Here is a 23,046-nt window from a genome sequence, read left to right as displayed (position 1 = left end):
CCAGCGGGACATATTGTTCCGCCAGGCCTGTAAGACAGAGCTGTTCCGCCAGCCGTTCGGTGGTTGAAGGGGGCGGTGCCATGTTGGCCTCCCAACTTTGGGGTGGGGGGGTTCTCCCCACCATTGTACCTTAATGTATTTGGTTAATTTATTTTATTATTGTTTATTGTATGTGGATTTTCGAATTGTTTTCTTGTTTTTATTGAGTTTAACTGTTGTTCACCGCCCAGAGCCCCTGAGGATGGGCAGTTTATAAATCGAAATAATAAAATAAATAAATAAATAAATTCAGGAACAGCCTAAAGCATCCCAACAACACAGCCTTACTGCAACACAACCTCATGACTTTCTTCATCTTCCATCTTCTGTATCACATGACAGAATCGAATGCATGTTTTTAAACGGGGACACGAAATAAAAAAAAAACATAGAGAAACTCCCCACCTCCATTTGTGTATTTGTGTATGTCTATACTCTACAATCCAAAATGGAAATTCAGGATCAGAAGTTATCGATCTGTCAGGCACAAATTCCAGCAGAAGCCCCCAAAGCACTGCAGTGTTGTTTAGACTACCTTATAGAGCTCAGGTGGACTAATAACGATCCACATTGTATGTAGTGAAGAGCTGCTCTTAAAGATGTGATGATGTTTACTTTATTTGCTTCACTTATAACTCACCTTTTTCCTCATTGGAAACCCAGTTCTCTTCTCCTTTTCCATTTTATCTTCACAACCATCCTGCGAGGTAGGTTAGGCTGAGTGTGTGTGACTGGCCCAAGGTTGTCCAGCAAGCTTGGGGAGAGGAGTGGGGGGATTTGAACTTGGATCTCCTGTTTTCTACTTTGTTTTTTTACTTTTTTCCCATTTTACAACTGGAAAAACCAGGGATAGTCTTAGGGGAGCAGCAACACCACTAACCAAATGGCACATTTTGTCATTATTGAACTAAAACAATGGCATTTTAAAAAGCCATTAATATTTCAGACAGTCTGCAAATAGTGTACATCAGGGGTTTTTTTTTCTGGGAAAAGAGGTGGCGGAACTCTCAAGAGGGAAATGAGGAAGAAACAGGATTCTTTGAAACAATATTATTTTCACACACTATTGCCAAGTATTTTCAAGAGGTGACGGAACTCTGTTCCACCACATTCCCGCTGAAAAAAAGCCCTGGTGTACATGTTTTTCACACTTATAAAATAATCAAAGTTCACTTTTGTAAACTCTCACATTTGGGGGATTGCCTTTAAAAACAATACCATCCCCCCCCCCCGCCATGGCTTCAAAGTTTCTAAATAACTGATCCCCTGCAAATCTGCTTGTCTTCTATAAGGCTAAATATTGCATTTCCTACACTGCTCGAGGAAATTATGTGATGATTTCTAGAGTTTTCTATTTTTGCTTTCTAGAAAGGAAGTTGCACATCTATCTATAGCCGACCTGAGGAAGGGAAGAAGCAGCTCTAATCTAGTAGCATCTATATGAATTAGCGGTTCAGGAGTCAGGGAGCCGTATCCACACTAAATTGGCAATTTCCACCAATTATCCTATCACGCTGCAGACCTCCTTCGTGTCATTCCTTGGGTCCCCTATCCCCCAGGAGAAGCATTTCATGGACATCAATGGGTTGCAGTGGGAGGGGGAGGCAGGAAAATGTCATTCTGCCCTTAGGAAATTGAGTCTGGTTCAACTCTCAGGGTGTATAACACACACACACACACACACACACACACACAACCAGATTCAAGGCCACATCAGGTCAAATAACTGGGGGTTTTTGAGTGAAGAATATAAGGCCCTTAACAGAGGGATTTCTCATGGTCTCAACAGCAACTTTATGGAAGAATATACAGTGTGTTGTTAACTGTTAAAACATATTTTGCCTATGAATTAATTTATAATCGGCTCATTTCAAGGGGGAACGCACAGGAACACAGTTCTGGCAGTTCCCCAAAGAGGTCACGTCAGGTGGCCTTGCCCACCTGACTCTTGGCCATTTTGGGCCCGTTTCGTCCTGGATTGGGCCTCTGATGGGTGGTGGATCACTCTCCTGTTTAGCAGCGGCCCGATCCTGACCATTTGGGGCCCCTTTTCGGCCCTGAATGGCCAGGATTGGGTCCAAAACAGCCAGGATAGGTGATGTCAGGGGGTGTGGCATATGCAAATCAGTTACACCAACAACTCATTTCCAGTGATGGCAAGGGGCATGGCATATGCTAATGAGTTGTGCTAATGAGTTCCTCCAGCTCTTTTTCTACGAAATGACCCCTGCTTATAATACTTACATAAGTGCAGAATGGGGTTATCTAAAATCCTCATTCCTGTACTCCAAACGCTGGTTATTTGAACGGTTGCTACATACAGCCGTTGCTTCATTCTCTCTGTCACCTCGGCTGCCTGAAACATTTTCTCCAAAATACCACAAGAAAGAAAAGCCTATAAAGTCAGTCGCTGGCCCATCACAGCTCACGTGTGTGACCAAATCTGCTTTAAATAGTTTCAGAGTCTCCAGCTGACTCAATCAGTAGTGGGGGCGGGGGGGGAGAAAAGAAAACACAAATCAGTAATGCATACCATATTTGCACAATTTTGAAAGGCTAGACAACCGCAAAACCATTAAGAGACTCTGCCACCCAATAAAAGGTACTGGCAGTCTAATAATCGGTTTCATAAATTGTTTGACAGTCTGCCACCAAAAATATAAATCTACTACAGTCTAAATGTGTAACACCAGTGCTTGTTCAGAAGACATTAAAGCAGCAGTTCGTAACATCAGACGATCCTCACATTTGATCGCAAGATGGCATCGAGGTGCGAGCTCTTTACAGTTACATCTGCTGCATCAGGTAAACCAAAAGCCCCATGCTTACTAGCCCCATCGTTGCAGGCATTTATGGGGCAGGCAACGTTTTTTATTTCATTTGGTTCACTCCTGCTTTAATGGTTGTTTCTGTTTAGTTATTCTTTTGGTTCTTTTATTGAGGCATGCAGCATGGCCTTAACATGGATAGCCCAGGTGAGCCTGCTCTCATCAGATCTCAGAAGCTAAGCAGGGTTGGTCTTGGTTAGTAATTGGATGGGAGACTTCAGTCCAATGAAGACCATGGTTGCAGAAGCAGGCAACAGCAAGCCACCTCTGTTAGTCTCTTGCCTTGAAAACCGCACCAGGGGTCATCATAAGTCAGCTATGACTTGAGAGCACTCTGCCACCAGGCAGCATGGACATTTTTAAAAGCAACTTTAAAACGATCTTAAGCGAGGTTACTGGTTCATTACCTGTTCTGAACAATTTTGGTACAACAGCTAGAGCATCGGACTAGGACCTGTGAGTCCCAAGTTCAAATCCCTCACTCTGCAGTGAATTTCATGAGATGTGCTTGGGCCGGTCACTCTGTGTCAGCATAACCTACAACACAAGACTCTTGTAAGGATAAAATCAAGGAGGGGAAAATGATATTGTAAGCCAGAAATCATCTTAAGAAAAATAAAGGTGAGTTTATCAGTACTCATGGGGGACGTTCAGATACCAGTTATTTCATTTGCTCATTCTTTTTTAGAGGGGCTCATACCTCGTTTACATATACAGCAGCATGAATTGGAGAACAGATAGCAGCGCTTCGCACATGAGGAATCAGATTTTTTCAAAAGTTCCCCTCCATTAAATCATAAATCATCCCCTATAAGTGGAAGCCTAGCACAGCAACTGAAGGGCTAAGCTCAAACTTTTCTCTCCGATGTGCTAACCCTTATTTGTGAAGCGTAATTTAGAATGGGGAAGTATTGTACTCTTCCATCCTGTCCCAAGGGATACAGTCTATTATACCATCTCAGAATTTTACCACCTCATTCTGCAGCACTGTGTCAACCAGGCCTCCGTGCAGATGCAGCAAGGCTTCGACCACAATCCCCTATCCAGGCGATGACTTCAGTTTAAAAATGAAGCAATGCCATGTGCCTTTAAAACATATTTTGGTGCTGCCTGGCTGACAAGCATTTCAGAACACAGTAAAAGGGTCATCTTGCAGGCTTCCCATATACTCCACAGAGGGTGCTGAGATCAACCAGTAAGCACCTACTGGTGGTCCCTGGCCCCAGGGAGGCTCGATTGGCCTCAACCAGGGCCAGGGCTTTTTCGGTCCTGGCCCCGACCTAGTGGAACTCTCTGTCTGAGGACACCTGGGCCCACTAAGATCTTGTCTCCTTCAGGCGGGCCTGTAAGACAAGAGATGTTCCGCCAGGCGTATGGTTGAAGCCATCAGGGTTTCCACCAAATGAGCCTCCCTCCTGGTCTCCTCTGTCTGAAGGGGGTATTGACCATCTACACCCCATACATGAGCGACCACGCATGGTTAAGATGCACCTCCACCTCCATCAGATGTTATATGGTTTTTATACGGTGAGCAGGTGTTTTATTAGAAAGCTGTGTTTATTGTGATTTTATCTTATATATTTTATCTTCTGTTGTGACCCGCCCTGAGCCCACTTACGGGGAGGATGGGATATTAATAATAATTAATATTAATAATATTAATGATGATGATAATAATTTTGTCCAAGTAAGCCTCTGTTAATGAAGTGTGATCTGAGGAAGGGAGGAAGGGAGGGAGTAGGTAGAAGGGTTTCATTACCTTTCCAGATTTGTGAACGGGAAAGCCAGCCGAGAGAAAACATCAGAGTTCTGCAGATCACAAAAGCTGAGATTTCGGGGACACTCCCTATCCCGGCTTTATGAAGGTAGAGAGTTAGGTTAAAATTTGCTGGCATTTGGGAATTGACAACATGGATTTGAGCTGTGGGGAATGAAGGCCTCTTGGTTTTCATGCTCTGCTTTGCCAGAGAGACTCTTTCCAGGCCTGCTGACTGCATGTTCAAATTGAACTCATCTTCTGTCTCTAAACTTCATGGAGTCTTTGCTCGATCTTCAGACCCACTCATGTTTTATTCCAGCTCCAGACCATGCTTTGGATTGTGCAAATCAGACTTTTTCTACTTACCCCATTCAGGCTGAAGATTCTTCTCATCCTAGTTCCTGTCTCTCAACAGCAATCCCACTACTATTAATATCGTGTTCTGGGAAGACAGCCCAGTTGTACCGAGACCCAGGAACTGTCATAATTTGACCTTTAACTTCATACACAAAAATTACAATACGTGCACCAGAACAAAAGTTGTGGTTAGTTTCCTGGAGCTGTTTCTCACAGGCCCATGTGAACAACTCCCCAGAGGCCGCGAGGGACACCAGTTTCCTCTAGTGTGCCACAAACACGCGCTTTCCTTATTTCCAGAAGAAGAATCCTCCTTTCTTTCTGCTTACTCATTTCATCAGCAATCCAAAAACGAAAGGATAAACCCACATAGGTCATTTTCTCATGTTTATTCCATTTATTACAAAACGCTAAAGGAAATTAGTGTCATGGTACATATAAAACGTTTTGAGTACAGACTGTTGTTCTCTCAAGTGAGGGAACCAAAATGGCTTCAACCAGAACGGTTAACTAGTACCTGCAAACCCAGGATGGGTCTTTTAGGAGGCCCCCCCCCCTCCATGAATAATTTTGGCATGCCAGGCATTTTCATTGATTTAAGGCATCATGGATAAGGGATGTTCAATCCTGTACCGCCATCATTCCTGTAGCTTTAGTGTTCTGTACCTCCCCACGCCCACCCCATCCCTCTTTTTATGAAAGCACCTGATAGAATTCTACCCTAGCAATCTAAGACAAGTACAGCTTACATAGACAGACTTTTTGAAACATACAACACTGATAAAAGAATCCTATGAACTAGCAACAAGGCATACCGTCATTCTTCTAACTAAGCAAAATGTAACTTGGTCAAGAAGCAAAGCACGTGCATACATTTATAGGAAACAGCTTGCTGGTCCTTTTAAGAAAGAAAGTTACAACAGCACCCAGAATTATCCTAAATAAGAAAGCCATGGTTCATCAACCTACTCTCAAAGCTTACATACATATACTGTGAGCCTATTCGCTTTTTTGAATGAAAACAGAAATGGAGGCAGAAAAAATTAAAGGAAAATACATCTGACATAATAAGCAGGAGAACATCATTATCGAGATGAAAATAATATATATAAGCCAACGTGATTAAGGATGGATATGTATATCATGAGAGGGAGAGGCGGCTTTCCGACTGGATCTTCCAAGATTTTCAACTGCATCTCGCAATACCCAGCACTGCATCCCAGCATTATTCCATTGGTATTTGCTAGTGTCATTCGGTCTGAAGTAAAGAATGGACCCATTTTCAAGAGAATCACAGAACTGCTGTGGAAGAGAGAAATGCAAGAGTTTAGAAAGCAGACAGAGCCTTCTCTGCAGTGGCACCAAGACCACAGAACTCCCTCCCCTAGGAAGATTTATTTATTTACTTCATTTATGCCCCAGGCACTTTTATTTCTCAGAAACGCTAAGGTTCCTTGACGTTTAGTTTTATGGGCTAGCTGGTTAATTTATCTATTTTTTTTAGTTATTTGGTTTAATCTGTGTTGTAATATCTTTGATCTTTATCAGTAGCCTTGGAGAATTGCAAAACTGAAAGACAGGATAAGAAGACTTTAATAAATACAAATAAAAGCACACACGAAACCAAGACATCTGAAGGCCTGTCTTTTCCCAAACCTGCCCGTCCATTCATCAAAATGCATCTGCCATTTGAGATAAGACAGAGGCCACTGGGGACAGGGCCTTCTCTGTAGTGGCACCCAGTCTGCAGGACACCCTTCTCAGAACTAGACACTGGGCAGGAACTCTTATTTTAAAACATGGTAAAGATTGAGGGATGAGGGGGGGAGGATTGAGCTTTTTATGGCTAGTTTTTGTTTGCTCAGTCAAGGGGTTTATCTTGCATTGTTACATACACTGTAAGCCCCCTTGAGCACATTTGATGGGAAGGCAGAATAAAGAGGTTACCAACAAAACATTATTTGGGCACATTTGCCCACTGCATGATCCATGGAACGGATAGACGTTTTCATTTTATACACAGAAGTAGTTCACACTTACAAGAGCTGAAGCTTGCTCTCTCTCTCTCTCCTATTTTTGCATGGGGACTACAGTACCAAACACGGTACTGTACGGTACAGAACGGTACAAGGGAAAGGGTGGGAGTGGGGGAAGGGTACCTGCCTTTCCCAGGAACGCTCTGCAAAATTCAGGCTCAGCACTAGATTGCCCATTCAAGAGCAGACACACTATACAGACCGCAGGACTAACAGCGTCTGGCCTCTAGAGTCTACAGAGTCCTGCCTTTTCACTGAAGTCAGCAGGCCCTGTGCCAGATGGCTTCAAGGCTGAATTTAGCTCCCTTATGTTTGAAGCTTTACAACATTTAACGAGAGCATAGGAAGGGGACTCCAGCCTATTTTTAATTCTGCTTTTTCCTCTCCCTACCGCATCCCGGAAAGACTCACATGCCTGCCTGCCCTCTCTCCTGAAAACGAGAACTGGAAGATTGCTCCTTTAACACAAGAGAAGTCCTGGACATATGGAACTCATTGCTGCAGGATGGGAATGCAAATTAGAGAGCTTTAGAAAAGGACTCAGGCAAAGTCATGGATGACAGATCAGCTGCTGTTCTGCAGAATGCCTAAATGGAACCTCCACGTTTAGGGGAATGTACCTCTGAATACCAACTGGAGAAAGGGAGCCAAGGGCAGCAAGGGAAAGCTATCACCTTCTTGTCCTGTTTGTGGGCTTTCTGAAGGCTTCTGCTTTGGGAAGGATGATGTGGGAGCAGACAAAACATTGGTCAGATTCAGACGGGCTCTTCTCATTTTCTTTTAGTTACATGCAGAGCCAGTTTAAAAGGTACGCCAAGCCCGGGGGCCCTAACCACAGAGCTGTATGCATTCCATAGTTCCATGCCAAGCACATAATTCTGCCGTGGATGCAGATGCCCATCAATCCAAGATCTACATTCCTTTTTAAACCAGTTATTTTTTTTCAGCTGAGTCCACACTGCCCTGCCTAGAATGCCTCGAACCAGCAGCCTTCTGGACCGCCTGCCAACCATTCGCATACAAGGCAAGTGAATCATGTGAATCACTGCAGGACTAACTGCAGGTTGCTAGCAAATGCATGCAATTGAACACCAATGCCTTTTTTAATTTAAAAAGCAACGCACGTGGGGAAGGGGGAGGAGAGAGGGATTTGTTCTAGGATAGACCCTCCTCTTCCCATCATAATGTCCAAAACTTGTATCTGAGTGGCAAAAAAGCAGCTCAAGGGGTGGAGTGAAGAGGCACGCAAGGAAAAGGTTAAATACCTCTTCTGGTGCCTTTGCCACTCTAAATTCCAAGTCCCAAATCTGTTTTTCATGAAAAAAGACACACACAAAACATAACCACACAGTCCCTCACTCCACTTCCTATTTCCTGCCTCTTGCCATAATAAGAACATTCAGCTCTTCCATTTGCTTAAATTCATTTAGGTTATTTAATTTGTTCTGGGGCAGATTGTGTTTTAGCAGACACACACACTCAGTCCAGCGACAGCGTGCTGCTGTGTCAGTCTGAGAAATGTGCCAGTCATGCTCGCTTAGACACTGCCTCCTCGCTGAAAGACAGAAGACAAGAGCGATAGCAAAGGGGAAGGAACAGGATTTCTGAGATGCTGGCAGGGAAACCAGCCTCCTAGTCTAGTCAGAGAGAAAAGGAGTGGAGAGGCTGCATTCAGACACAAGAGAATAAGGCTTGGAAGATCGGGGGTTCATGCTTACTCTCTATCCTTCCTTCTCAGACACATGGCTTGGATACTGAAGATTTCCTGGTTTTGCAGCAAGTCATAACCTTACAGCCAACCATCACACAGTTTTTCCCCACATTCCTCTCCAATCCTGCAGCCCCTTCCAATTTCATTTATTTATTGATTGATTTAACTTTTAGTCTGCTCACCCCGCAAGCAGGCTATGAGTGGATTACAACCGTATAAAAATTAAAACATGGTAGCACAATGATAACATCTCAATAAATATCATTAAAACGGCAGTGCACAATTATTGCAACAACCCTCCAAGATTGACAGAGCTTGTGAGGCAGGGGTACCAGTCGCCATAACAGCAGAAGCCAGAAGACTTGCATCCCCTATGGCAGGAGGCTGGTTTGACAGCTCGCCCGCCTCAACCACCACATGCCTGGCAGAACATCTCTGTCTTACAGGCTCGGCGGAATGGTAGCAGATCCTGCTGGGCTCAGGTCCCCACAGACAGAGAGTTCCACCATATCGGTGCCAGGGCCAAAAAAGCAATGCCCCAGAAATACCAGTGCTCAAGTAGCGGGACCGCACAGAGGAACAGACACACGGGTTGAGGGGACTGGAGTGAGAAGGGGCAAGTGGCGTCGTGGTTTTCAGGAGGAGGTATTTCACCTCTTTGTACCTCCTTACTCCAGCCCCCCAACTCATACCACGGTTCCTCCACACAGGTCCCATGACCCTGGGAACGACCTTCCAGGGGTCAGAAGGGTCTGCAGAAACTGAGAACAGAATGAGAAAAATCGAGATGGGTAGCCATGTAAGTCTGTCTGTAGTTGTAGAAAAGAGCAAGAGTCCAGTAGCACCTATAAGACTAACAACATTTGTGGTAGGGAATGAGTTTTCGTGAGCCACAGCTCACTTCTTCAGAATGAGAAAAGTTTGTGTTCTGTGCACAGATACAGGTTTGTTATTGCATGTGATACATGCAATAACAAATACAGGTTTGTTATTGCATGTGAATCACAAACTATAGTTTGTTTCTTGCCTTCTAGACAAAATTCCAAAATAGGATAAACAGGAAATCTTCCATATCTAAGCATGTGGGGAGTGTGTACACATGAGCCCTTGGGACTTCCCAAGCTTGTTCGTATAGTGAAAATACTGGTTAGTAGTTACATCTGAATGCAGCCAAAGTGTTTCACTCTGGCTTTCTGCAGAATCCGTTCGCTGTGCCTTAAACCTCTGGCCTTTATTAAGGACAAATGTTATGCTGTGAAAGGGAGTGAAAATCCTGCATTCTACATGCAGGAAACGAAAATGTTATAAAAATGATACCAGCAAGTTGCAGCATGTACATTTATGCCAAGCTCAAGTAAGCTGTAGTATACATTACACTGAGATTCAACAATATTTAAGCTCTTGAACTATAAACGCTTAGAGAATGATTGAGTCTCTAGGGTTCTGGTACTGAAGGAAATCACTGCATTCAGATAAAACAAGCCACTAGTGCATTAGGGTGAAGTGCACAACACACCAATTTCTTTTTCTTGGAATGATGCGATTTGGTGCCACATGCATAGAACTGAAAGCATAATTGTTCTGCAATATGCACACTTTATTTTACAAACAACTTTTTGAACTTTCATAGAACCTCTGCAACAAGACACTCCTGGGACCCAGTGAATGCAACTAGCTCTTGATATTTTATTTATTCAGCTATATGGACCCCACCTTCCCACAATAGACTTTGAGACAGCTTAAAACCACAATAGATTAAAAATGAAAGCACTAAAATACAAACGATCAGCAAGCAGACAGAAACAAATGCCAGGGCAACAGAAAGCCAAATTCAGCAAAAACAAGATCTCAAAAGCTAAATGTTCTCTGGAGCAAAGCTGCCTTCACCTGTCATCCAAAAACCAGCAATGAAAGGATCAAATTTCCTCCAAAGGGAGTTTCAGTGCCGCTGCTGAGAAGGCCCCATCTAGTAACTATCTAAAGTGCATTCATATGAGAGGAGGTCTTCAATGTACTTGGCTGATACCCAGGCTACTACTTACAAATTTTGCAGTCGGTCTTCCCTCAGAAGTTGCTATTATGTTATCAATTAAAAACTGAGCTTGTATATTGTCACATTGAACTATTCTGAAATAAGCCCACATTTTTTATTCCCAAGTGCACCTAAAAAATCTGCAAAAAATTGCTGAAATAAAATTCATCTTTTGGTTCCGGGTCTTCTGAAATTGATTTAACAGGCCTGGCTGGAGCTCACCCCACCCACCCCACAAGAAACTAGAGTTTTGTGAGGGTACTGAGATTTTCCAACCTATTTTCAGGCGCCTCACAACAACTTTCAAGATTCCTTTGGGAAGAGAGGGGAAGACATTAAAACCAGTTCAACTGTAGCCACAAATCATTGTTATGTTTCTGACTATAGACTGGTGGAGTGATAGCCCTAAATTTTCCTGAGAGCTTTTCACTTTTCAGTTGTAGTTTGAGGAGACTGTCTTCTCTAAGTGTCTTTGATAGTCCCTTTTATAGTAAGTTAATTTATTTCTTATCTGGTCTCTTCATTGAAACCATGTAAAAAGTTGCAGGGCAGCCAAGATCTTCAACTCTCAATATGGGCCTACCACCATGTTTCTTTAAGACAATCCAAGGTCTGCTAAGGATTTACCACCATCCAGGTTTTTTTACTGGATTGCTTAGGTTAACCCAATCTCATCAGATCTCAGAAGCTAAGCCAGGTCAGACCTAATTAGTACTTGGATAGGAGACCACCAAGAAAATTCAGGGTTACTACAGAGGAAGGCAATGGCAAAACACCTCTCTTCATCTCTTAGCTTGAAAACCCTCTGGGTGTGACTTGACAGCACTTAATATACATACACTTTTTTAAAAAATTCAGATCCTCAAATCATTTTATAATATAGCTGCTTCGGTTGGAATTCCAGCAACAAGGAGCTTTATACCTCTTGTTGATGCAGCTGTGCTAGAATTAGAGATCAGTGCTCCAGGTAACAGCACAGGAAGATGATAAAAATATTTGGGATGTTCAGTTCTGCAAAAATAATACTGAAGACCGAAGTTCATGCTGCAAAGTAAACAGAAGACGGGAGTGGCCATTCTTAAGATCCCAAGAGGAGCCTAGGCAAAACTTTTGTCTATTTCAAACAGCTTCTACCGCAGGCCAACACAGCTACCCACTTTGAAAGTACCAACATCTCAGAGATTCTCTATATGGAAGTAACCCTTAACTGAAAGAATTTTTTCATCAATGTCAAAAGACACTCATAGGCACAGTACTGCCTTTCCTCATTTTTACAAAGACAAATTATATTCCTTGGTGAAATGCATGAACAAATAAGGAAACAACCGTTAACTCTGAGCAGAAGCGAATGAAAATCATTCAAAAATAAATCACCAACAAGGATGGTGGAAGAACATTCTGAGAAAGGGTAGCTGGCTGGATCTACGTACCAGAGTCTCAAAGGTTTAAGAGCATTTAGGATGGTAGAGCGGGGACAAACCAAAGCCTGGATCACAAGTTCAGCTCAGAAAAAAACACGTGAGCTGAGTTTTGCTCACTCTTACTTCGAAGATTTAAGAGGCTTAATGTAAAGTAAACCCCAAATCCTGTTTTAGTAGAATATTAAATATTTATTGTACTTTCAAATTATGCAGCACTTTTTTTTTTACCAGCAATACAAGATTTTAAGAACATTAATAGCTGGGCTACTTGCATTCCATGTATACGTATTACAAAAACCCTGGAGAATTATGTAGCTTCCTGAGAATAGAGTTATTCTTCCCCCTTCTTCGCCCCTGCCCCTACAAAAAGGGAGGAGGGCTTTTAAAGAACTTGCTGTTCAATTATTAAAGGGCAATTTATGCAGAGATTCCAGGAGTTCTGTGTTGGGTTTTTGATTCCACAGATGGGTCTTCACCCTTCCCTGCGTGGATATTAGTGGCTAGTATGGACAAATACTCACTCCTAGACTTGATTTGGAATTGAGAGCAGAATACTGCGCTCCTCCTCCCCCCCCCCATGAGGTCTTCTCCCTCCCAAGTAGAGTTGCCAGCTCCAAGTTGGGAAATTCCTGGAGATCTGGGGGGTGAAACCTGGAGAAAGTGGTGTTTGGGGAGGGAAAGGACCTTGGCATGGCATAATTCCATACAGTCCATCCCCTAAAGTAGCTATTTTCTCCAGGTGAACTGATCTCTGTGGCCTGGAGACCAGTTGTAATTCCAGGGGATCTCCAGCCACTACCTGGAGGCTGGCAACCCTACTCCCAAGCCCCACCTTGAAATGCTGGCTCCCTCATGCTCTTGATGACACAAATGGGAGGAGGATGGGCCTTGATGACCCTCTCAACCTCCACCACCACCCCAGATCTGAGACTCCCACCACCAGCTCCTTCCTTACATGCCTCACAGCATCTTAGGCCTCAAAACACACAGTTTCTAAGATACCAGAAATATCCATGCTAAGAACTCAGGTGACTCAATATTGTAACGGCACGCAAGGAGCCAAAGAAGTGCACTAGCTCAGGTTACAATCCCAGATGATGTCAATGGTGTTAAAATTGTTATATGGTTGAGCACAATGTGAGAGGTCATTACAGAATTCTGCAATATCTGGAACCACGAACGTGTTCTCCTATCTCCTGTTCAGTAGCATCTCTACCGACAAGCCTTCTCCCTTCCCCCAGCTTTTCCAGTTCTATTTTCTTGCTTCACATTTTTTTCAGGCTAGGTTTGAGGGAACTGAAGAAAAGAGTAAAAAGAAGTTGTCTTCCTCGCCACTGACATGTTTTCAGGGTAATTCTCCTTTCCTTACATGTCATTTTCCTGCCAACAGCAGTCAGGGAACCACCCTCTTGTGTTCCATTAGAACCTCCATTACTAACATGCGGTTGGATCCTGCTCAAGAAGGTTTCATTGCTATTTTATTGATTTAATTTAGGGAATTTATATGCCACCTCTCCAAAGCAGCTCACAAATAAAAACAATACTGTGTCCATAAAAATCAACATAAATTATCAATATTAGAAACAAGCCATGGATATAAAAACAACACAAAACCACCACAGTGCAAACTATAAAATACCCATAAAACAGTCCTCAGGCTAGAAGCAAACCACAACATTTTTGAAAAGATTTTGGCCTAGTATCGACAATAAGGAAGTCACTAGGTGAGTCTCAAAAGGGAATGTATTCCAAAGGTGAGGTGCCATCACCAAAAAGGCTCTGTCAGTAGTTACCGCCTGTCTTACCTCTGCACTTACCCCAAGAGAAACTGTGCAGTAACTACACTGTTTGGTTTGCATATGGAAAACCCATTCAGCCACAAAGGTCAGTGAGGTCAAATAACTATGTCAGCCAAGCCTAACTGACAGAATTGTTAGGATAAAAATGAGAGCCCCATGTACAGAACTGTGAGTTCTATGGAAGAAAGGTGCCAAAGCAACTAAATGTATTTTTTAAATTACCAATTGCTGGTTTTACAGTGACTATTTTCTGATTGCTCCTTTTTGTACAATGATTGCTGTTTGTGATGTTTCATTCATTTTTACAGGAATTGCATTTGTATTGCTGGAGAGCTGTAAGCTGCTTTGAGAGTATACATGACAAAAAAACACCTTTAAATAAATATCTAAATAAGGCTTCTAGAAAACAAGGACACTTCCCATTCTGCAGCTTGGGAAACTACAACCTCCTTAAGAAAGATCTTTGCCATACGAAAGGCATTCATGGACCCCATGAGCTTTTAATGGGGGGGAGGGTCTTTCTCCTTTAACAAAACCACAGATCTTTAGATCAACAGGAATCAGCGACATGAAGGATCAGCATTTTTGTTTCTGTCTCGCCCATCAAAGAGCAAGGCGCCCGTTTCAAGCAGCCAAGTGAACCTTAACAAGGCAAATCACAACACATCCCTACAGATGTGCTGAAATGACTCAGGGAAGACAATGCAACTGAACAGCTGATCCAGCCTTAAGCTAGAACAACACCCCATGGGCGACACCAGGTAGAAACTCCCAAGACCCAGAGTTCTGCCTAAGCTCTACATTCCAGCCGCCAGAAGCTGCAGGCACAAATGCATTCTTCCCCAAATGACTTTTCTCATCACATCAGTTTGGCAATGGACCATGATTAAGTCTGGTCTCTATGGCAACGCAGCACATATTTTTCTTTTAAAATCCCATGTAACCATTATTGTAAGGAGCCAGGTTTGTTTTTGAATCCTTTGTAATATTCCTGTCAGAAGCATGACTAACAGTTTTAAAAACAAGATAAACCACAAGATGGAGTGGGGGGGAGAAGAGGCTCAAGACATCTTTTTTTTAAAAAAAATAATGATTTAAAATGTTTTAATATTGCCTCAGCCCATGAGGCAGGGAATAAAAGAAAGCTGAAACGAATAACTAATAGTTTAAACTATAAATCAAGCAAAAATCAGCATTCCCAAAATCCAACCAACTCAGACAAGAAAAAAACAGCAGTTAAACATAATATAAAAGCCGAAACATTTCTTGACCAGACTTATTTGCTTGCTTGGAGAATTTTTCCCCCATCTTTCTGCCACAGAGGCACTCAAAGAAGTTATACACACATAATAAAGCCACTAAGGAGTTTGTTTTTAAATGCTGGGAGCATAAAAAAAAAAGATCTTCTATCTGCAGGCCAGCTATATAGTCCCGGGAGGACTACAGCAAAAGGCTTCACCAAATGTGTGACTCAGCCATTAATTTCTGGGCTTTGAGCATGATGCTGCAGTTCTCTGAAGTTACGAAATTTAGTCTTTATTGGCAGTTTAATTCCATCTCTCATGTTCATCTTTTTTAGTGCATGTAGAGCCATACATCTCTTCGATTAAAGGGCTCTGCAGTGCTGGAAAATGTGGTTCAGCTTCCATTTTAAAAATCCCAACTCATTGATTTTCCATTGCAAATGTGCCCTGGCACCAATGGACTGGAGAGCATCTTGCCCTTAGCATATGTAGCTTTGGGCTGTAGTCGGCTCTGTTTTACTTTCTGCACCTAAACTGCTGTGCTGTGCTATTGTACTAGCAACACAATGGAGAATCGCAAGAACAGTAACCGTAACAAAAATCGCGAGCTACTAACGAAATAAATTAATAAAGCATTTACAAAAATGATTGTTTACATTATTTCATAAATAATGTGCAGAGTATCCACACTCCTAAAGGAGGCACACAATCTAGGCAGCAGACCTATACATAAAGTGCTAAGTGCATACAGTGTACTTGATGGAAATGCCTATGAACTATATTCGTACGTTTTTCAATAAGCCATTTTATACAGTAACAAAGTTCACAGGAGCAAAAGTATAGGTCCGAAACCATCTAACGGGCAGACCAGTACATTTGGAAGGTCCTGTTTCCATGCTTTGTCAAAGATGTTTAGACCGACGTCAATTGCATCATTCCATCAACATCATATTCAATCCTCAATCACCCAGGTGTCAAAAAAGCTCCTAGGAAGGCTGGGTAATTGAGGATTGAATATGAGGTTGTTGGAATGATGCAACTGACGTCAGTCTAAACATCTTTGACAAAGCACGGAAACGGGATCGTCCAAATGCATCGGTCTGCCCGTTAGATGGTTTCTCCACTCTGCTCCATCGGACCTATACTATTGCTCCTATGAACTTTGTTGTTGTATAAAATGGCTTATTGAAAAACGTACGAATATAGTTCATAGGCATTTCCATCAAGTACACTGTATGCACTTAGCACTTTATGTATAGGTCTGCTGCCTAGATTGTGTGCCTCCTTTAGGAGTGTGGATACTCTGCACATTATTTATGAAATAATATAAAAAATCATTTTTGTAAATGCTTTATTAATCTATTTCGTTAGCATCTCGCGATTTTTGTTACGGGTGCTATTGTACGAGGCAGGCCAGGCTGCTGCCACTGTGGTGAGACTTTGCTCCTCAAATATCAGTGCAGAGATCAAACACCCTTTAGCTCGCTGGAGCCTGGAGCCTAGCATCCAATCAGATGCTGCCTCCATGTAGCACAGCACAGGATGAAACTGTCGAGTGATTAATTTTCTCTTTCTCAAGTCTGCAGGCTCAATTTTGCGGGGACGGTGGACACTAATAAAACCCTATGTGGGTATTCTGAACTGCAAAATTAGGCCAGCCATTTTGTACTATTAGCCCATCGTATCTACAGAGATTTTCCCCCTTAAGAAATCTGCAAAGGATATTCTCCACTGCAAAACCAAACAAAAATCCTTCTGTTCATTCATTCTCTCTTTATCAAGCCTTTGCTTGCTTGGATTGCCTTCATCTTCAGTTAAGTTTGGTCAGGGTAAAGCATTATCATAGGATTGCAATGCAATTGCAAAGGGGGAACGACCTGCTTTCTAACCTCACATGAATCAATGCCACAGATATCTTGGGATACCATATTCCTGTCAGCCTGACTTACCTCACAAGGTTGTTGTTGTGATGATAAAACAGAAAGTAGAGCTATGTTGTAAGCCACTTTGGCTCCCCATTGAAGAAAAAAAATTGTATAAATATGTAAATAAATGACTATCTACCAATGCATTTAGCGTCAGAGGTGCAGGGCCTGGTTACGCAGTTACTAGGAAGTTGCACGCATGATGGAAAGAAGGCTAAAAACAAAATGGAAACAGATCTGAATTAGAGACGAAGACAGTCTCAGCGAAGATGCAGCACAGAGGCAAAGTGATGAGAACTGAAAAATCAGGAAGCCTCAAGTCTGAATATCACCTTCTCCCATGAACTTATGACAGTCTATGTGGTATAGTAGACTAGGATGACCCAAGTTCAAATCTGCACTTAGCCATGAATTTTATTGGGTGCTACTAGACTCAAACCTTGCTCTGTTGGGTGATCTTGGGTCAGCCACTCTCTTTCAGCCTAATCTATCTCGCAGGGTTGTTGTGATGATAAAACACAGAAAGGGGGAACCATGTTGAGTACCCCTGGTAGGTTAAAAATGTGACATAGATGCCACACTTAGTCCCACAGCTACCGATACCAATGCCAGTGTGCCTTACAGAATTACAAGATGGTATAAGGGAAGTGTTTCTAATACTCAGAAAATTACACTCATAATTAAGACCCTTATAAATCAAGGCGAGCAAGCATTAAATGTGAGTGTCACGGCTTTGATAACGATCAATCCCCCCCAGACCATTTCTACTATCATAAAACAACAGTCAGGGGAGAATCAGCTCTTGCCAGTCTCCTCTCTACCGCAGAGAAAAGCATACGAGAATAATATGAAAGGATCATAAACAAGGCAGAGAAAGATACGGCAATCCTATTCTCTCACTTGGTTGCCTGAAGTCTCATGTGTTTTCTATTGCTCCTAACTTTTTAACTACCACCACTTTGTAAATTTCATTTCTCCTCAGTGATAGCTTAAGCTTATGGGCACCTACTTGGTCCACTTCAGACACGTGAGGAAATACCTCTTTGAACATATGGAGCTCTTTTACAGACTAAAAACCCTTTGCACACCGAGCCCAGCAGCACCTACAACAAACAACAGATTTCCAAGGGCTACTATTGAAGGTCTGGTTCACCACAAAATGTCAGGAGTTGCATCTTGCGCATGAAAACTTTATGTGATCTGCCATAGAGAGAGAGGGCTATCTTCCTACTGGTCAACACGGCTGGAATTTGTTACATGCTTCATAAAAATTGTCCCCGGTCAACCCTGCAGAGGCATTCTCATGGCATGCAAAACAGGGCAACAGTTATGCAACTCCGTTATCAAACATTCCACAAGCCATCCGAACAATATACACCATCTCCAACCAGACATCCTCCCTAACCTCTGCCTATCCAGCAAACGAATGTTCCACATATCTGAGTGCTGCTGCCGTGCCACACTCCCATCTTTTCATGTGCCAGTTTTTAATCTTTGAAATACTCAGGCCATGAGCCTCCTTGCGGTATCTGAGCACCTCTGAATGTTCACTATCTCTTGTTTATAGAGCTGAAGGTAGAATATATGAAAATTATGAAAAGAATGTTACGAAGTTCGAGCAACTCAGAAAAATACAGTCTATTTTGGCATCCCCAACACAAATTGTATCTGGTCTAATCAACTATTTCAGCAGAGGCTGTTCAATAGTTTTCATGCTGGAAAAAGCCGAGAGCGAGAGCGAGAGATTCTCACAGTTAATACCATCTCAACCATCTCCAAAAAGGTTTAGGACTCTCCCAGAACTAAATCAAATCACCCTTAAAATTTCCATTACATAAAGTGCTCAGAGGCCACAATTATCTTCAATCACAAACACGCCACACTTGGCATGCAATTAGCAAGGCTTAAATAATTTGGTTTTGGAAGCCTGAAACACGATTCCAGCAAAGCATCTCTGGACAAGTACAACTGGAAGGCAAACAGCAACAGAGGTAGTAGGACTGAACCCAGGTTCAGGGTTGGCATGGTTGGACATCTACTAAGGCCCAGAAGGGGCCCTCCACTGACCAGGGATGCTTGGTTTATCTGCTCCCATCAGGAATGGGAGGTTGCTGCAGAGGCCCATGCAGTCTTCCAGAGAACAATCGCCCTCTTCGTACTGGGAGAATTGCTTGGAAAGAAGGGAGTGCAAGTCTTCTCTGCTCCTTTTAGCCCTGCCAGTGCCAACAGGGCTTAAAGGGAGCAGGAAGGGGCCACCCTCTGCTCCTTCATCCAGGAGGGCTGGCGTGCATGCACACAGACAGCATGCCTAGTTGGGGGCGCACTGGAGCACTACCTAATCTGAAGCTCTTCCCTACTGATCCCACATCCAACCATTAATGTCTTCTGGATTTTAACATGTTCTGAACAGAGTAAGGCTGGGCAGACATGTGCCTCAGCTTCCTCTGGGGTTAACTAAGAGGCTTCATGTATCTGTTCTTCAATAATGTTTCTATGTGCTTTGAATAAAGACGAAAACCAGGGACTCGTAGCTGAGCCTTCCAAGGAACGAATGTGCCACTGGAAGGCAGCATCAGGAGTTTCAGCTAGCAATTTGGCCTGTGTGGTAGGGGGAGGCAAAGGAAGATTTAGGCGATTTGAAATACTGCATTGAAAGCAATGTAAAAGCAATCATTTGGAAAAACATTAACTAAGAGAGAAGTGGAAATCTCCCTCCCCCCACCTCCCCCCCCCACCCCCCGCTTCAAATATTGGAGGTTGAGGAGGATGACAATAGACATAGACCTACGACAAAAAATCAGAACAATTACTTAGAGCATTACTTTTACTTAGAGATGACATGCAGCCAACTTATACTGAATCAGCCCTTTGGTCTATCAAATAATGTTCACTCTGACTGGCAGCCCTCCAGCGTCTTTCATATTATCTGCTACTTGGTCCTTTTAATTGGAGATGCCAAGTTCTGTACTGAGCCACATTTGCCTCTACAGTCATAGACTGCGACCTCCGACAACAAACCGCGGTTACTGCTAACTATGGTTCAATGTTATTCCTGCAGTACACGTTTATGGAATATTTCCTTTCAATATCTATTGACAACATTTTTAAAAACCATAGTATATTGTATGGCATATACCTACAGATCTACCAAACACATTCTTTCTTCACAATGGCCTTTGGCAATTTCCTTTCAATCATCATTGTGCTGTAGCCCTTTGATGCCATTTCCTACAAACACAATCCAAAGCTATTCATTTTTTATATTTATATCCTGTCTTTCAGCAGGGGAAAAAACCCTCAAGGTTGATCGGCCTTGCAAGAGCGTCTATTTTAAATAATTCAGCAGCCTCTGGATTGTATTTCAGTACAGCAACACAAGCCCCCGCCCTGCCCCCAAGAAAAGGCCATTGTTTGTTCAAGGGTCCATGGCTGCAATGTGGCCTTGGATAAACCACACCATGACTTTCACAATGTACTGAGACTGACAACTTGGGACTAGGATGCCTAGTTTTTCAATATGATTTGCTTTGTATTTTGTTAATTGTAATTTTGTGGGGTTTGATCCCTGTTTTTAGATTTTATGAATTTTTATCCTTATGATCAAGTTTCGGGGAAGGTGGACTTGAACTATTTTAAAATAAACAAGGTAAAGTATTGTGCCCAGAAATATATGAAACATTTCATGCTTTTAGTTGCTTTGTTTCTCACAAGGGCCACCTCTGTATCCTGAACTTACGGGAACTCTTGAAGGCCAAAATTCTGAACGCACATTTTAGCACAGATGCTTGTTTTAGTCAGTGCCATATTCAAATGTCTGGTTGTTTTTGCTACAGGTGCCAGAGAGCTGAAGGCTTCCCTCTAGTGAAAGCACTTACATGAACTTGTGAATTCCCTGTGATTCAAACATTAACAATGCCACAGACGTCTCAAGTCCTATCAATGTCCTTAAGAAATGTTTGTCTTTAACCTTTGCGTATTGGGATTGTGCACGCAGGAACCTGAAAGTTAGAAATAGCTTCAAAAATAGATAACATTTTGCTAGAAAAACATGCTACGTTAAGCAGGTTAGCAAGGCCCGGATCTGACTGCCTTAATGGCTTTCTCAAAAAGCCACTGCCTGTGGAGCTTAGACTTATGAGATCATCAATGCCGTCTTCAATGGGATTCCAGGTGAACGTTAACTATTTCATGGCTGCAACTGCACTGCAAAGTGGAGGAGCCTGGCTTTCAGGTGGAGGAGCAGGCTTTCCACTTTTTAAAGTAAGATACATTTCTTCCATTTAATCCTCACAATAAAGCTGTGAGGTATCTTATACCTGGCTTATATTTGTGTGTGACTGCCTCAGGTGGCACATTAAGGATCTGAACCTGGGTATCCCAGATCCTAGTCTGGCACTCTAACCACTACATAACACTGTCCCTCCTCCTGTTCTGCTCCCAGTTTCTCATGCATGACAGATAAAACTGCCCTATACTGAATAAGACCATCAGTCCATCAAGGCCACTATTGTCTGCTCAGACTGGCAGGGGCTCTCCAGGTCTCAGACTGAGGTCTTTCACATCGCCTACCACCTGGACCTTTCAAGTGGAGTTGCCAGGGATTGAACCTAGGACCTTCTGCATACCAAGCAGGTACTCCACCACTGAGCCACGGGCCATCTCCTAGTCCAGGGGGCAATGCAGTGGGTGAGCTGTCGGCCTCACTGTGCTGAGCGGCCTTGAGGTGCTGGCTTCTAGCACGGCAGGGGCAGCTCAGCTGGACTTGCTCCAGGGCCATTTTTACTTCCTCATCCATGCAACTCTGAAAGAACAGAGTAGATGCCACTCGGGGTTAAATTACTCCCTCTCCTGTTAATGATGTTTAACTGTGCTTGCGTCAGATAATGTGAACTACAATAAATTGGCAGAATTGTCTTCCAGAATGATGAAAAGTGGGGACTTGGTTTGAAGCAAGCCAAATCTCTCAGACTAGAGAGAAGATTTGTCATGTCTTTTTTTTTTTTTTAAGGAACAGAAAAGGGGAAAGGTCAGCCAGAGTCAACAAAATCTCCTTATTTTAGGGCTGGAATGTCGGCGGCGGCGGTCACACAGTCGCAAGGTAGAACATAAACCATTTGATTCAGGCTTTACATTCCAGCAGGCCAGCAAACCACAGCTGATGCATTCAACTTAAGCACCCGGCAGCAAATGGCACGCCACACACTTCTGAGTTTTTGCAGTTCCCATAATATAGGAAAAACTCAAGCACTCTATTTTTCTGAAAACAATAACAGCAAGTAGATGTTTCCTTATTTACCAAATGTAACAAGCACGAGGGCTCCAGGGATCCCAACACCATGTACAAATTGATCACGTTAGAAAGCTGGAATGAAATCCAATGTTACCATTCAGCTTTTCTAGTCAACAAACACTGCCAGCTGATGATCTCTTCGGCCTGGCACAGCTCCTGATTGTCCACAGAAATCAGTTAAAGGCTGCAGCCCAATTTTCAGCAATTTTTTGGAGCCTGGCAACTGGCAGGAGGGTTGGAGGCAGGGACATGGTGGTGGGAATGGTATTGCAAGTATGGCGATGTTACTTCTGGGAGAAATCTGGAAAGGATGGCAGTAGCTCTAGGAAATGCTGGAAACTCTATCGTAACCAGCGGCTTGGCAAGACTAGCAGAGAGAGAAGAGCAGACAGTTTTTACATTAAGGCCTCCCAAACATGAAGCCACACTTACCATCAGCAGCCTGGCCTGCTCCTCATTCATCCCCAGGTTTCATCCTCATCTGGGCTTGCATTTGTGCAATCATCTCCTGCATGCGGCGCAGCTGCACAGAAGAAATTTTTAAAAAATAATGTTTTATATGGCCAGTGAAATGCAAGAAAGCCCAGGTAACTATGTAAAATTCT

At 43.0% G+C, this 23,046-nt stretch overlaps 1 protein-coding gene across 3 annotated transcripts in view; it reads right to left on the bottom strand.

The window, feature by feature from the left end:
- Positions 1-5,357: 5,357 nt before the first annotated feature.
- Positions 5,358-23,046, bottom strand: part of LOC129341251 (septin-2) — a 66,235-nt gene continuing 48,546 nt past the window's right edge. For 2 of the 3 annotated variants that reach the window (XM_054996357.1, XM_054996358.1), the window contains 2 exons: positions 22,874-22,964; positions 5,358-6,285 (listed from right to left, as the gene is read on the bottom strand). In XM_054996357.1, coding sequence (XP_054852332.1) covers positions 22,896-22,964 — 69 coding nt within the window. In that variant the 3' untranslated portion in view covers positions 5,358-6,285; positions 22,874-22,895. The remainder of the gene's footprint in view (positions 6,286-22,873; positions 22,965-23,046) is intronic. The other variant, XM_054996359.1, reaches the window with a different exon arrangement.

The sequence above is a fragment of the Eublepharis macularius genome, chromosome 13 (assembly GCF_028583425.1).
Source record: "Eublepharis macularius isolate TG4126 chromosome 13, MPM_Emac_v1.0, whole genome shotgun sequence".
NCBI lineage: Eukaryota > Metazoa > Chordata > Lepidosauria > Squamata > Eublepharidae > Eublepharis > Eublepharis macularius.
This window is presented reverse-complemented; position numbering and strand designations above follow the sequence as displayed.